Here is a 13,919-nt window from a genome sequence, read left to right on the forward strand (position 1 = left end):
TCTGCACACGTAGAAGCCGCTCAGCTTAAATGTGTATATAAGGCGGTGGCTACAGTGGAGGTTAGTTTCATCCTTATATAGAATAGATTAAATGTATTACTGTTCTTCATTAACAATATGAAAAAAGGTATTTTTTCATTTGCCCTTATACGGAATAGAAAAAATGTATTACTAATGGCTGTTTCTCATTGACAATAACAAAACGGTATTTTTTATATTATTTTCATTTGCTGGTGATAGAATATATTCTATATCCGCCCGGATAACGACCACTGTATACAAGGTGTTCAAACCCGCCATAGTGGCCCACGTAAATGTTTCGCGGTTCGGGATCATCAGTCGACATTCTATCGGACCCCACTCCACTTACTATCAGGTGCAGTAGAGTCACTTTGTGACTTTGTATTTTATTTAAACCAAATTTGTATCAGCAACCTTTCTTTTGAGAACACTGTTCTTCATCTTATTTGTTACCTTTGTTATATGAAATAAATAATTATTATATTGAGGCATGGCTTTTACTTTAGCTGATACTGAAATTTCCTTAAATGAAAAACTGAGTACAATTTATTGTCTCTTGGTCTCGTAGGTGAATTACTGAGCTTCAAACTGGTATTTTGGAAGGAAGCATATTGTATATGATTGGAAGATTTGTTAGATAGCCGTTACGCTCGTCAGAATACTACATAACAGGAATTAGCTAGTCGTGTTTGCACTAGTTGCGCTGCTGCTTGTCCTGTTTAATATAAAGCGTGCAAAATCCTAGTCAGATCTTTGGAGTTCAATTTAGAAGTATTATTTTCTATTGTCTATATAACAAATCTATACTTATATTATAAAGAGCCAGTTTGTAACTTTGTTTGTTTGTAGGGACTTCTCTCTGGAACTACCGAACCGATTTTGAAAATTCTTTCACTAATAGGATGCTACCTTACTTTTGAGTGCTATAAGCTTTTTATCCCTGGAAAACGTTGTCACGCGGGCAGAGTCGCGGGCAAAAGCTAGTAGTATATAAATGAACATCGGTGCTGTGAGCTCGAACCTCGAGCGAAGAGCAATAACGTTTATCGGCAAGATTCTCTAGAACCCTTCTCTCCCACAGGGCATGTTGAGCTGCCACTCATTGTTGCCAAACGATAAGTACTCGTTACATTGCGTAGATGAATTTTTATTTAGAATGTAAGGTGCTGCTGCTATCTTGTGTCTTTGAGTAAGTTGTTTCACTAGACCTGGAATTTAAATAAAAGGTATCCCGATTTAAATATATGGTTATATACATGTACTCTTTTAATTAAAATACCTTGGGACCCAAATTTACTGTAATATATAACAAAATTAGCATATAAACAGTTTAAATTGTTTATGAAATGAGGTACAAACGCGGCTTTACGCCGCTGTCAACAAAGCTCCAAACACCAGTAAGCCGTGTAATACAAATCCGCAATACAATAACGCAAATCTGGACGCGGTTTTAGCTAGTTTCACGGTGGCTACCCCAACCCGGGGCGACATCTGGGTAGTCACGAAGCTCTTCTGCATATTTCATTGCAAGTGTCCTAGCCCGGGACATGACGACACGCGCTCTGAACGTTTATATTTTGTCTTCGCATTCAAACTGAATTTATGTGATGTTTCGTGGATTTATTTAACATTTTGAAACAATATGTTGAGTTTTCATTGTAATGTAAAGTTGGGCAACGGTTGTTGGGTGGCAATGATGAAGGATTGAATATTATAACGGCTAAAGTTTATAGAAAATGTGGGTAGTGGTCACGCTATGGTTAGAGTTGGATTTCAGACCAAAATTGAATTACCTGTGCTCGTTCTAAAGCCTAAAACTTAAGATCTGTTTTTATTAAATATTAAGTCCGAATGTAATTATAATATAGAAATCGCGATAAAATCCGCGCAATAGTTTTATATTTATGTCTAACATTCGCGTGAACATAAGAAATCATTATTAAATCCAATTTATTAAACTAAGCAGTGGCTGCCCTAAACGATGCGGGGCCCCAATTGAAAGAAATAAAACGACATGAAGCTCCGGGCTGAGAAAAAAAAATCCTGTTTTTAACGGTCTTATGGGTAGATGGTTAAAAAGGTCCTCTAAGGTATCGCTCGAGGCCTCTATAATCGCGAGGTCCCGGGTGGTTGCGCGCTTTGCCCTCCCATAAGGCCCCCTCTGAAAGTAAGTAAATAAGATTAAGAACTACAAATATATCTCTGTTTTATGTCTTAAACTGAATAAGATAAACGTTTCTTTGCCTTGATAAATGATACATACTCATTAAAGTACACATTTTTCACATGGTACTTATTTAAACTCCACAAAATGCGAATCGAAATTAACTTTACATATGAATGAGCTGCTATCGCTTAAACGTGCCACTTTAAATATAATTTAAACAAAAACGATATTTGACTCGTTATGAAAGTTTAACTGAACCCAAAAATATGCGAGCGTTTTAATTCTATTTTAAAATGCTTTGACAACGACTGCTTTTAGTACTATCGTGTGACTTAATTAATTTCGCATGCATACCTTTATGAGTCAACTTTTATTAATATCGTAATTAATTATGCATACATTTATATTTTAATTGCAAATAATTTTGTATTAAATTATACGAATTTATGTTAGGCTAAATTGGTGGACAAAGAATATTACTAATACTCTTAATTGTACTTTAAATAGTGTTCTAAATATTTTTGATCTTTTTTAAAAATTAAAAAACTGCTTCACGGTTTAGGATGATTATGACATAAGTTGAAAAAATCCTGGATTTATGTATCGCGCTATTTTTTTTATTCCTACAGTTTATAGAAGGATTTTGATTCCGGAAAGCATTTTCATCTTCGGAATCTGATTGAAGATTGGGATCGAAGATAGGATCTTTTATTGAAAACAGCTATTAGTCGTAATTCTCGGTTATATGAAGTATTAAATGATATATTAGACACATTGTATGTATAATTACTCCTTGGTTCGATGTCGTCATTGGCGTCTGTCAATCTTGGACATCTAATAAAAACGTGTTTTAAAAAAAAGCTGTATGCAAAATATGACATTTGGCGACGAGGATAATATAAGTTCTACTTTAGAGAAGGATGGCATTTAATTTTAACTATCTATTTTTTTCACCTGACTACTTAATACTTATATCCACTGTTAGTGTGGTGTGTGAATAACATCTCCGAAATATATATCAGAAATGATGTCTTAGTTTTTACTACCTGTTGCCTCTCTGATGTTCATTCCCCTAGAAGACTGAAGTTCAGAAACACGAGTAAAACCAAATTATTTTCTATATCGGGATATGAATCCACGACCTGACCATCCATAGCCTAAATTCTCTACTGCTAAACTTGACCAAGTAGATTACAAAAAATTAAAAGGCAGAAACATCACAAACAATTCTGAGAAATATTGATGTCTATGTAGATAAGGAGTCAAAGCACAACCCTTTGTGGTGAATTCAGATTTCATTTTACATCAAAGGTTGAACGCCCCTCCCTGGAGACCCTCAGATGCCGTTTTATGACGTCATAAACATTTTTATTCCTTTAATCGCTATTTAGTTGGAATATAAAGCTTTAATGTGGCCGTGAGGTTTAAGAGATCATTTACCTCGTAACAGGTTCTATGAATATTTTATACACTAACGCCTTTTACCCCGCAGGGGGTAGGTAGAGGCGCAACTAGTGTACCCATTTTTCATAATGTTTATTCCATTCCTTGACGTGATATATAAATTTAGTGAGTTTGGAATTAGTGCCCGACGTGGCAATATCAACCATAAATTCCAGACTCTATGATACTGAGTAGAAAAGTGTGATATCCCTTTGCCCGACCCGGGGATCGAAGTCCAGACCTCAGCACTGTAGTTGTACCGTAATACAACAACGCCACCAAGGCACTCTTTTCTTTTTTCTTCTCAATCTTCTTTAATTATCTTAGTAACGGTTAAATCTATAGGTGTAAACTTATGTACCTGGCAGGTCTCATGTGACAGTCTGTTGTTAAGGATACCTCATTGTTATTTTTTACCTCGAAGCAGAAAGGGTTTCAAATAATTTATGCCCAGTGAAATTAATAATTGGGCATAATTTAAATATCTAGACGGTCTTGCTAAGTTTGACAACCGTGACGTTTATAATGTTGTACGTGAATTTCCCGTTACGTCATTCACCAGTCGCGAAGGATCCTTATAACCAGATTCCTGCTAGCTTCCCTTTATATAGAATTTCTAGAATCTAATTATCATTAGAACGATTTGCACATCACATTCATGCATATTAGTACCTATATGTTGTGTCGGTTTCCTTTTCAGAAAATATCACCTTCCGCCACTGTCATTCAAGTTTCATGTCATTGTCAAGCGTCATTCATGTCATTCACTGAAAAAAAAACATAATACTCTTACCAAACCATACATGCGAAAAATCTCTGTGGAACTCAAAGTGTGTTACCCCATATTCTAAAAATACACGGGTCATTTATATATAGCTAGCAGCAAAATTAGCACATTTAGGGCCGTACGTAATTTAATTCACAAATACAGGGAAAATATTTCACCCGGTTATAAGCTAAGTGGTACCCTAAACACGGAGTTTTTTTTAATAAAACCAGGTAAAAGGTCCGCGGAAAAACACAAAAGATTATAATATTTTGTTGTCGCCAAAACCCTTCGGCACTGAGTTTCCTAGAGATAAAAAGGGAGCGGTCCCCTCGCCTCTTGAATTCAGCGTAGACGGACGGCTGGCAATAAAGTTCAATGTTATCTGGTTAATTTTTTCCCTAAGAAGCCAGCGGGTATAAGCAAAAAATTTGGAGAAGTCCCGATGTTTATGACGTAAGTTAGTGAAGTTAAATTTTAAAACTTGTAGTTAATTTAAACTTAATTGACTTTAAATTCATTTTAAACTAGGTGTTGCTCGTAGCTTTACCCGCATGAAGACCTTTTGCTGCTAAAAGTAACTAAAATACTGTAGCGATTTATAGCGTAGGTATCGTAGGTACAGGTGACGTCAGCGCCATCAATAAAAAAAATATTTCCCACAGAAGAAAATTACCGGGATAAAAAGTCGATTGTATGTTAATCCAGGACGTGATCTACCCGCGTGCCAAATTACATCCAAATCCATTCAGCGACTTTTTTTACTGCTAACATGCAAAAATCCCAATATCCAAACACAGCACATTCCCAAATTTTCGCGTTTATAATATGACGTATGTATTGCACATATCATGTATATTGAATATCACAATTTATACCACGTTTCTAACAAAATAAATTGATTTTGATTTTATATTCTTGCATTTATAATATATGGTATCTATTAAATAACAATTTTCTATTGATGTAACATATTCATTATATTAGATTATTTCAGAAGTGCCAATATGCCATTAATTTAAAGAAGATAAAATATTTTGTGCAATCGTGCTGAACAAAAATGATATGAATACTAACACTTTTGGCTATAAAGAACATACCTGTGCACGTGAATTCTCTAAGCATCCAAGTTTTACAGCGCATGATATTTATAAATCTATAATAAGATTTATTTAATGACCGTTATTTAATTTTTGAAAAGCGAACGACGAATTCATCGTATCGAAATCGAAATTCACCGAGTCACGATTTCAACAGACCAAGAACAGAAAATGGTTATTTACAAACGCTGATTGAGCATTTATATTTTGTCGCAGGAAAGTTGCGATGCTGGAGCTTCGCACTCTATAATTTTCGTGCAAAAGGAAAATCCTAAAGACAAAGGACTATGTAATTCGTGGTTTCCATGGGAACGGATAACATGAGTATGAAAAGGTAGAGAAAATATATTTGTCTTCGTTATCTTTCTCGGGACTTGTGTTGGAATCGTAAATTGACTTAATTTTAGTTGCCAATTGTAATAAAATCTGTATTAATGTTTTGTTCGATAAAAGGTTTTCTACGTCGTATGTGTCTTATGCGATCGATAAAATTATTTTTCGTTATACTGATGTGCCGCATTTTGAATACATGTGTGCATACTGCATAAGGGTGTTAATACATCGACATAAGGTCTTTGTTTACGAAACGATTGAGTCGTGTGAATTACTTTAGTCTTACATATTTTTTGTTATTGCTTTGTACGACGAGATGAGCTTGCCGTTCGCCTGATGTTAAGCTTTTCGACCGCCCGTAAACAGTAAAAACACCATTTAACACCATGAATTACAAAGTATTGTTTGGTATTCCACTGCGCTCGCCATCCTAAGACATGAGATATTAAGTCTTATAATGTCCAGTAGTTACACTGGCTACAATGTCCTTCAACCCGAAACAGAAATAGACATTGCGGTGGTACCTTCCCAGACGGACTCTCACATATGAGACCTACCAGTAATAATTGTATTAATAAACATTTACTATCTGTCTCAAAGGTTTAAAGGTCAAGTTCAGATATGACGTAACCTTAGCACGCAAAGTTAAATTTGAAATTAGGAATAGTTTTTCACTTATTTAACTAAACCTAGTTAACCTCAGGCAATGCGAAAAAGCTGAATGCTCGAAAAACTGTACCTTCGTCCCTTTTGCTTTGACGTGACATCTTACACTTTGAAATTGTCTTTTGCGTTAAATGTATACTTAACTATGTGTTTCTCGAGGCTTCGCCCGCGTTGAAAACTTTACTTGCTACAGAAGTCTCTAAACACTGTACGACTCTAGCGCCATCTATTTTCAAATCAGATTAAAAATCCATTATTGCCCAGGAGCACATGACAGGGATAAAAGGTATGTGTTAATCCAAGACATGTTCTACATGTGTGCCAAATATCATTCAAATTTGTTCAGTAGTTTCTACGTTTACTCGTAACAAACATACAAACATTAAAAAAAGTTTTTATAATTTTAGTAAAATCGTGCAATATTAGCTTTGTTTGGTCTTTCCTAACTATCGACGCTAGATGTCGCTTCTCCTATTTTTTTACAACATAGACCATGTTGAATTCCATAGAAACTAAATTCAGTCAATTGCTATAGTATGGATATATGGATATATTATGCGAATGCTCTACGTTATAGCAATGAATCTGGACACTTGGTTGATGGGTTCTATGATGAATCGCAAAAGGTTGAATTTGCGAAATTTCATAACATCCCTGTCAGTTGCTATTGCAGTGTCTTTTACGACAAAAATGGACCACATTAAAAGCGTGAGTATGAAGTTATTTATTCATTAACCAATTTCGGTATACCCTTCATTTACATCTACTTAAGATGCCTCCTTATTCCCGGGGGAGAAGGGAGGGGTTTCGAAGTTACTGACCTAATAACCCAGTGGACCTTCCGGGATGGACTGAGGTGTATGGGTCAGCTTCCCTGGCTAAATTAAAGGTAAAGTCAATTATGTAAGTTGAGTAAAAGTTTGGTACACAGGCGTATACATATTGTCGTGTCATGATAGAATGAATACACTAAATGCAGCTATTCTAAAAATAAATAGTGTGCTTAGAATGTGGCAAAAAAACAGTACACGAGTCCACGTCGTTTTGTTGGAATTGTTTGAGAGACTAACACGTGATGGACGCATTGACCTCTCGACAGATCACAAACATCAAAATTAAACGACATCGACTTACGTGTCGCGTGTTTTGGGACATTCTAACGGGCCAGATACAATATTTCCAGTTTCCACTTAAGAAAATATACAAACTCGTGTGTCCCATTTTTGTTCATCGTCGCAACTGTTCATGAAACCCAATTTGATTTTATTAGTATCCGAAGTATCCCCCTTCCCTTTCGAAAGTTAATCAACGTTGAACGTGTTTCGTGTAATTTGCCTGCGACTATTTAGCCTTTCATAACAGTCAACAGGGGCCTTAATGATTCGTTTTTTAAACGAGCCTAAAATGCTTTTTGCTCGTGTCATGAATTCGGGGTAATGGCCTTTGGGCGAAGAATTTGGGTTATAAACACTGCAAGTTAATTTAGGTCACTAATTAAAAAGAATATGACACTGTTTCCGCTATGTTTTTATGCGATGGAATTGTAATTATCTAGATATACGTAACTGAAGTATTACGTTTTCTGATTTCATAGCAGAAGGAGATAAATAAATATATGGTGGGTACTAATTTAGACAAAAAACAATTCTTCAGACTTAAATTATTATACTGGCTGTATTTTTTAATAAATTCAGTGGCTCAACCTTTAAAAAAAGTCACGATGCTTGCTTTTGTGTTGTTAGTATGAATCAAAGACATATATTCCTGTTAGACACAAAGGAACATGTTTCTTAAATGCATTTATTTTCTTGGATATAAAAATTGTATGGTAGAAACAATGGTCTTTGTTGTACAATAATAAATTCATTTTAAATTTCCTAAAGACTGTAACAAATGAGAATGAGCACCAACAAAAATGTGTTTACAAAAAAAAAAATACTTTAAACAAATGCAAAAATTGAAGTAAATTACATTATTTGTTAAATTAATTACTTTATTCAATTCTACCTTATTGTACAAAAAATATAATTTGCTACATCTCGAGAGGTTTAAATACTAAGGCTGTGTTTAATTATAACAATTTTTGAATTCAAATACTTACACATACTACGAATATAAATACATCGCTCTCTTAAAAAATAATGATCTATAACAAAATTGATAATTTGTGGGAATCGTCAAAAAACTAATTTCTGTTTGCGAGCTTTTTTTTTAGTTGCTATAAAATTGAACTTATGAATGATAGGTCAAAAATGAAATCATGAAAAAAAAGGAAAAAAAGGTCGCAAACAGAAATTAGTTTTTTGATCATTCCCACAAAATATCAATTTTGGAATAAGTCATTATTTTATTAAGAGTGCGACATATATTAAATATAAAAATACTTTATACCTAGATCAGAGGCGGCTCGTGAAATTTTTGATGGGGGTTCACAAAAAAATAATTGAAAAACTAAAGCTTACTATTTATTTTATTTGTATTTAGCCACATTTCTTTTCACACTGTTTAATAAAAGATATACTGTATTGTTCCATTTTAACACAAAATATCGCGCAATAACTATTTTTTAATACTTATTTTAAAAAAAAACAGCGAATTAACTGAAGAAGTCGACGAGCTTGCTTGAAGTTGTTTGTATACATAAGAACGACAACTGCGCATAAGTAGGATATTCCCTCGGCGCGCACGGCACGGCTGGCGGAACGACAACTGAGTGACGCGTGAGCGGCGCTCCAGATTACGCTAATTTCTCATACGATATTTTTTGTTTCACGCGTCAGCCCGAGTCGATCTCTCTTTCGCACTCATTGAATACAGTACTAAGAGTCGTACTAAACTTCGTTTCATAGGAGCACAATCGCTGGCGCTCCACTCGTTACATATTGACGCTACATGTACCTATATAGGTAATATAATACACTTTTTATAGGCATAGTAAAATATAAAGAATGTTGTGTAAGGATCTTATGTATTATAAATATATATAAATTATTAAATTAGCTAAGTATGTAATTTTCGTGGGAGTGCACTGCACCAGCGCTCTTTCGGATGAGCCGCCACTGACCTAGATTATCTAACCTGATTCTCATTTTCAATACTCTTCTTAGTCGAGGAATTTTGAGAACTGTATTATAATAACCAAATACGTGGTGCAGAGACTGGTGTAGCTCAAAGGCAGTGTCATGTTGAGCCTGATGAAACCCGCGAGGGCGTAAACAAATTCGCTCTCTTTGGTCAAAAGGAAAAACGCTTTAACTCGCCGGCGCTCCAGTTTGTCTGGAAAAACATAATTTGAACTGTGAGATTCATTTTAATTTAATTCTTTTTGATGTAACTGTATACATTGAATATGCAACTAAAGTTTTTTTCATTAATTGAAACAGGAATAATTCTGTAGCGAGGGATATTTTTTCGTTAGTGGATACTGTCTGGAACCCATTACGCTTACCAGCCAGGTGCAGTTTGGTAACAATGCCGTCATAACAAAAACTTATGAGAAGTAAATTTCATATTTTGTTTAATGGGAAATGATTACAAATATTTATTTCACAGCTGGTACATCGATAGTTTTAATTACAAAGGTAAAGAATTGGGGTAAGTAGTTAGAAGAGGATACTATAAATGTGGGCCATAATTTTTGTTTATATTTAAATGACAAATGAGTATGTGATATTCTTGAGTTCTGCATAAAACTGTGAATAATGAAGTAAGAAATACTATATAGATCACACGATCAAGGACGTTCATCAAACGTTTTAAGAAACGATTATTTCATAAATGACAATAAGACATACTCAAAACTAAGAATTTGTGTGAATTAACTAAAGGACACTAGAAAACCAGAATTATGGATTAATATTTTGACCAAAAATGCTTTTTAAGGGATAATTTTTGAAGTCGATTTTTTTATTAAATAAGTATGTGTTTTTTTAATTCCAGTCATGCTTTTAATAATGTTCAAGGCTATATATTCTTTGAATATACGAAAAATACATAAGTTATAAACTTCGTAGATTTTATATAATTCAGGCAGTCGTTTAACCTCTGGATAACCCATCCTCATCTTGACCTACTACACGTCCTTGCCGTTTAAACTGGAACGTTACACTTATAGATCATAAAAGAATGATAGATTTATTACATCCATAAAATGTGTGACACATTTTGACGCCCTCCAAATACGGTGACAATCGTAAACGTCTTCTTTGACGTTTAACGAACATTTCTATTGAATTATAAAATATCAGACTTACTTATAAAAAATTGCAAAGCTATGCTTAGTTAAAACACAAATTTACTCGATAAGCTGTAAGTCAAAACCAGCCATCTGGCCTCTTAATAAGGTTTAAACTAGGAATCGGTGATGTTTATGTAAGCTACTTAAGCAATTCTTAACCAAATCTTAACGCTAAAAAGATTATAAGTAAGATTGTAAACGTATTGTCAGGGGACTCTATTCCATTGACGGGGGATGTGTTTTTGCAAATACGGGTGATGCAATCACAGGACAGCTTTCACAGACGTATATGCAAAAAAGTCAAAAATCCCTTAGTAACCTGTAAAGCTGTTATAGTTGTTCTTGGATTGAATGAATCCCTCCTAGCCGAATTTCGGCTACAGCGGCCAATCTAAACGGAGATCAGCGGGGTACGCAGGATATATTATAGTGCACAAGTGAGTGCGCAATACATGTGCACTCTCTGTTCCTTCACTCTCATAGTTCGGTGAGACGGCATTCCGACATGACCGGAGAGAGATCAGGCACAGGACCAAAGGATTTACGTGCTTGGGCTTTATATTCTTGGATTGATTGATTGATCGGTTATAATTGTTAAAACACGCATATGACTTCGAACACGGAATAAGACCCTGACTATGTATCTTTCTTGCCAGCCCGAGCTGGCTTTTTTATTTACTTCATAGTCTTTCATTTATTTTATGTCCATATAAAGTGTCTTTAGTTATATAAGTGACTATATTTAAATAATAATTAAATATTCTCAAGTACCTTGAGTTATCATATGTGCTACTATGTTCGCCTACGTGATGAATAAAGGATTTCATTTTATTTATGTGAGTGTAAAGGATTTTTTCGCTGTAAAAACTTCCATTGTTACTTAATAAGTGAATGTTATTCACAGGTTTTATATTTACCTATATTATAACCTAACCTCCAAATCATAGTTCTTCCTTAACATTAATAAATAAAATCTTTTATTATGTAGTTTCTTTTATATTCTTTCTAAAACTATGATATAACAAAAGGTTGTGCCTAATGAAAAAGCAATATGCTAAGTATAAGCCATAAGTTAATTTGCAAACAGCCTGCACTAATGGGTTTTGCTAATATGTTTTTAACTTGAAATTGCATAGCCTTGCCACGTAGGTACGAAAACAAAATAAAGCTTAGTCGTCATAATCTAATGATGTTTTTAGAGCTTAAACTATCGTATTAGTTAAATGTTTGAATTAAGTTGATTATTTTCTTTTGTATTTATAGCTTGATAATCTTATTCAATTAGTTTTGAAGGTTAAGAGGATGGTGGTCTCTAATGACTTTTGACTATTGTTAGGCAAAAGTTTGTCACGTCTGTCAAAGTTCTAATACTGATTTTTCATTTTTTGCATGTGGAAATGCGCGTGATAATAATAAACCATTAAACAACATAACACTAAACAGGAAATATGAAAGAAAATAATGCCACAATTAAAATAAATATACAGATACTATACTACGTTATGTTATGTTGTTAATGAAAATGAGGTTTAAATAAGTCATAATATCATATATATCATATGTACCTAGCGGCATAGTGTTCAAAGAATCGTGGAGCGTCGTACGTATGGTAGCCACTTGGGAAGAAGTGATACTGGAGTAGTAGCAAGGCATGACCACTAGTAGCGTGTATTTGACGCACCGCACCACAAGATATATCACCGCGATCGTTACTATCTGCAAAATATAAAATTATTTCAAAAATATATACCTTTTTATACAAGCACGGAGAAGTGACCCAACTGCACCTGATGGTAAGTGTAATAATAATATCAGCCCTGTATTATATACTTGCCCACTGCTGGGCACGGGCCTCCTCTACTACTGAGAGGGATTAGGCCTTAGTCCACCACGCTGGCCTAGTGCGGGTTGGTAGACTTCACACACCTTCGAAATTCCTATAGAGAACTTCTCAGATGTGCAGGTTTCCTCACGATGTTTTCCTTCACCGTTAAAGCGAACGATAAATTCATAAAGAATACACACATGATTTTAGAACAGTCAAAGGTGTGTGCCCTTGGCATTTGAACCTGCGGACATTCGTCTTGGCAGTCCGTTCCACACCCAACTAGACTATCGCGGCTAGATGGTAAGTGTAGTGGAGTCCAATAGAATGTTGACTGATGAGAGATGATAACCCCTCGGCAGTCAACATAATTATGCCAGCCGCCGTATTTAGGAACGGTAGCTTAAGATTAACGTCTGTATTTTCTTGATAAGTCAACGGGTTTTCTGTCTATTCTAAACCAAAATGTTATATAATAAAGACTTTTATTGTTCAGCAAAATTGAAATATTTGCATCCTAAAATTATGAGCAGATATTATATACAATATTATAAGTCCAGATTGTTGAGATGTTGAATAAGTGTTTACAATAATTTCCACGAAAATATCTTTATTTTGGGCCCCTTTCTTTGTATTCTTTTTCAACTATAAGCTATCAAAGCAATCTACAACATGCAGAACATATCTAGGCACTTGTAAAGATAATACAAAGACCATATTTAAGAAATTTTATTCAGTAATAACTTACTTTCGGGTCCATAGTTTCCTGCACCTGTATAATCTTCACTAATATTTTCAAAAGCAACGTTGTCGAGAATCCCGACGTGAATAGCATCATCAGCATCTAAAAGTAGACTTTAGTTGATACAAAACAGAACTTATTTTTACATTGAAGCATTGTAACAAATTCTTTACCGGAAAACTCATAATCGAGTTCAGCTGCTCGGAGCACTTGTGCAGCAGCTCATATACTTTGTGCAAGGAACCAATATCAAGTTGGGCATTGTTCGATAATGTTTCAATTTTATCAGTTTTCATATCACTTGTTCCTGCGTCGTTAACACGAAATGTCTTACGGACGTGAGCTCTGAGAAGTTTGAGCCTAGTAAAATGGTTCTAAGCAACGTAAAGAAGAATATCTGTTCCATATCATGTACCAACGATATAATGTAATAAAAATCATGTTGACATATTCAGTCACTTCATTAGAATTCATAATTTTAAACAGAATCATACATATTTCCATAGCGTTGTATATAAATATAATGAATATCCAAATTAAACTTCCTTTTTTTGCATTTAAAGTTTCATTATCAGAACTAACTTTTAAAGTTTGGTCAAATTGACTGAGGTTTTAAAGT

General features: G+C 34.5%; 1 protein-coding gene across 1 annotated transcript; it reads right to left on the bottom strand.

Annotated features, from left to right (window-relative positions):
- Positions 1 to 9,447: 9,447 nt before the first annotated feature.
- Positions 9,448 to 13,628, bottom strand: LOC115447022. The gene is made up of 4 exons (XM_030173913.2): positions 13,474 to 13,628; positions 13,307 to 13,402; positions 12,299 to 12,449; positions 9,448 to 9,772 (listed from the first exon to the last, which is right to left on the bottom strand). The coding sequence occupies exons 1-4, from the start codon at positions 13,594 to 13,596 to the stop codon at positions 9,600 to 9,602; spliced, it is 543 nt and encodes a 180-aa protein (XP_030029773.1). The 5' UTR covers positions 13,597 to 13,628; the 3' UTR covers positions 9,448 to 9,599.
- Positions 13,629 to 13,919: the final 291 nt, after the last annotated feature.

The sequence above is a fragment of the Manduca sexta genome, unplaced genomic scaffold (genome assembly GCF_014839805.1).
Source record: "Manduca sexta isolate Smith_Timp_Sample1 unplaced genomic scaffold, JHU_Msex_v1.0 HiC_scaffold_2301, whole genome shotgun sequence".
Lineage (NCBI taxonomy): Eukaryota > Metazoa > Arthropoda > Insecta > Lepidoptera > Sphingidae > Manduca > Manduca sexta.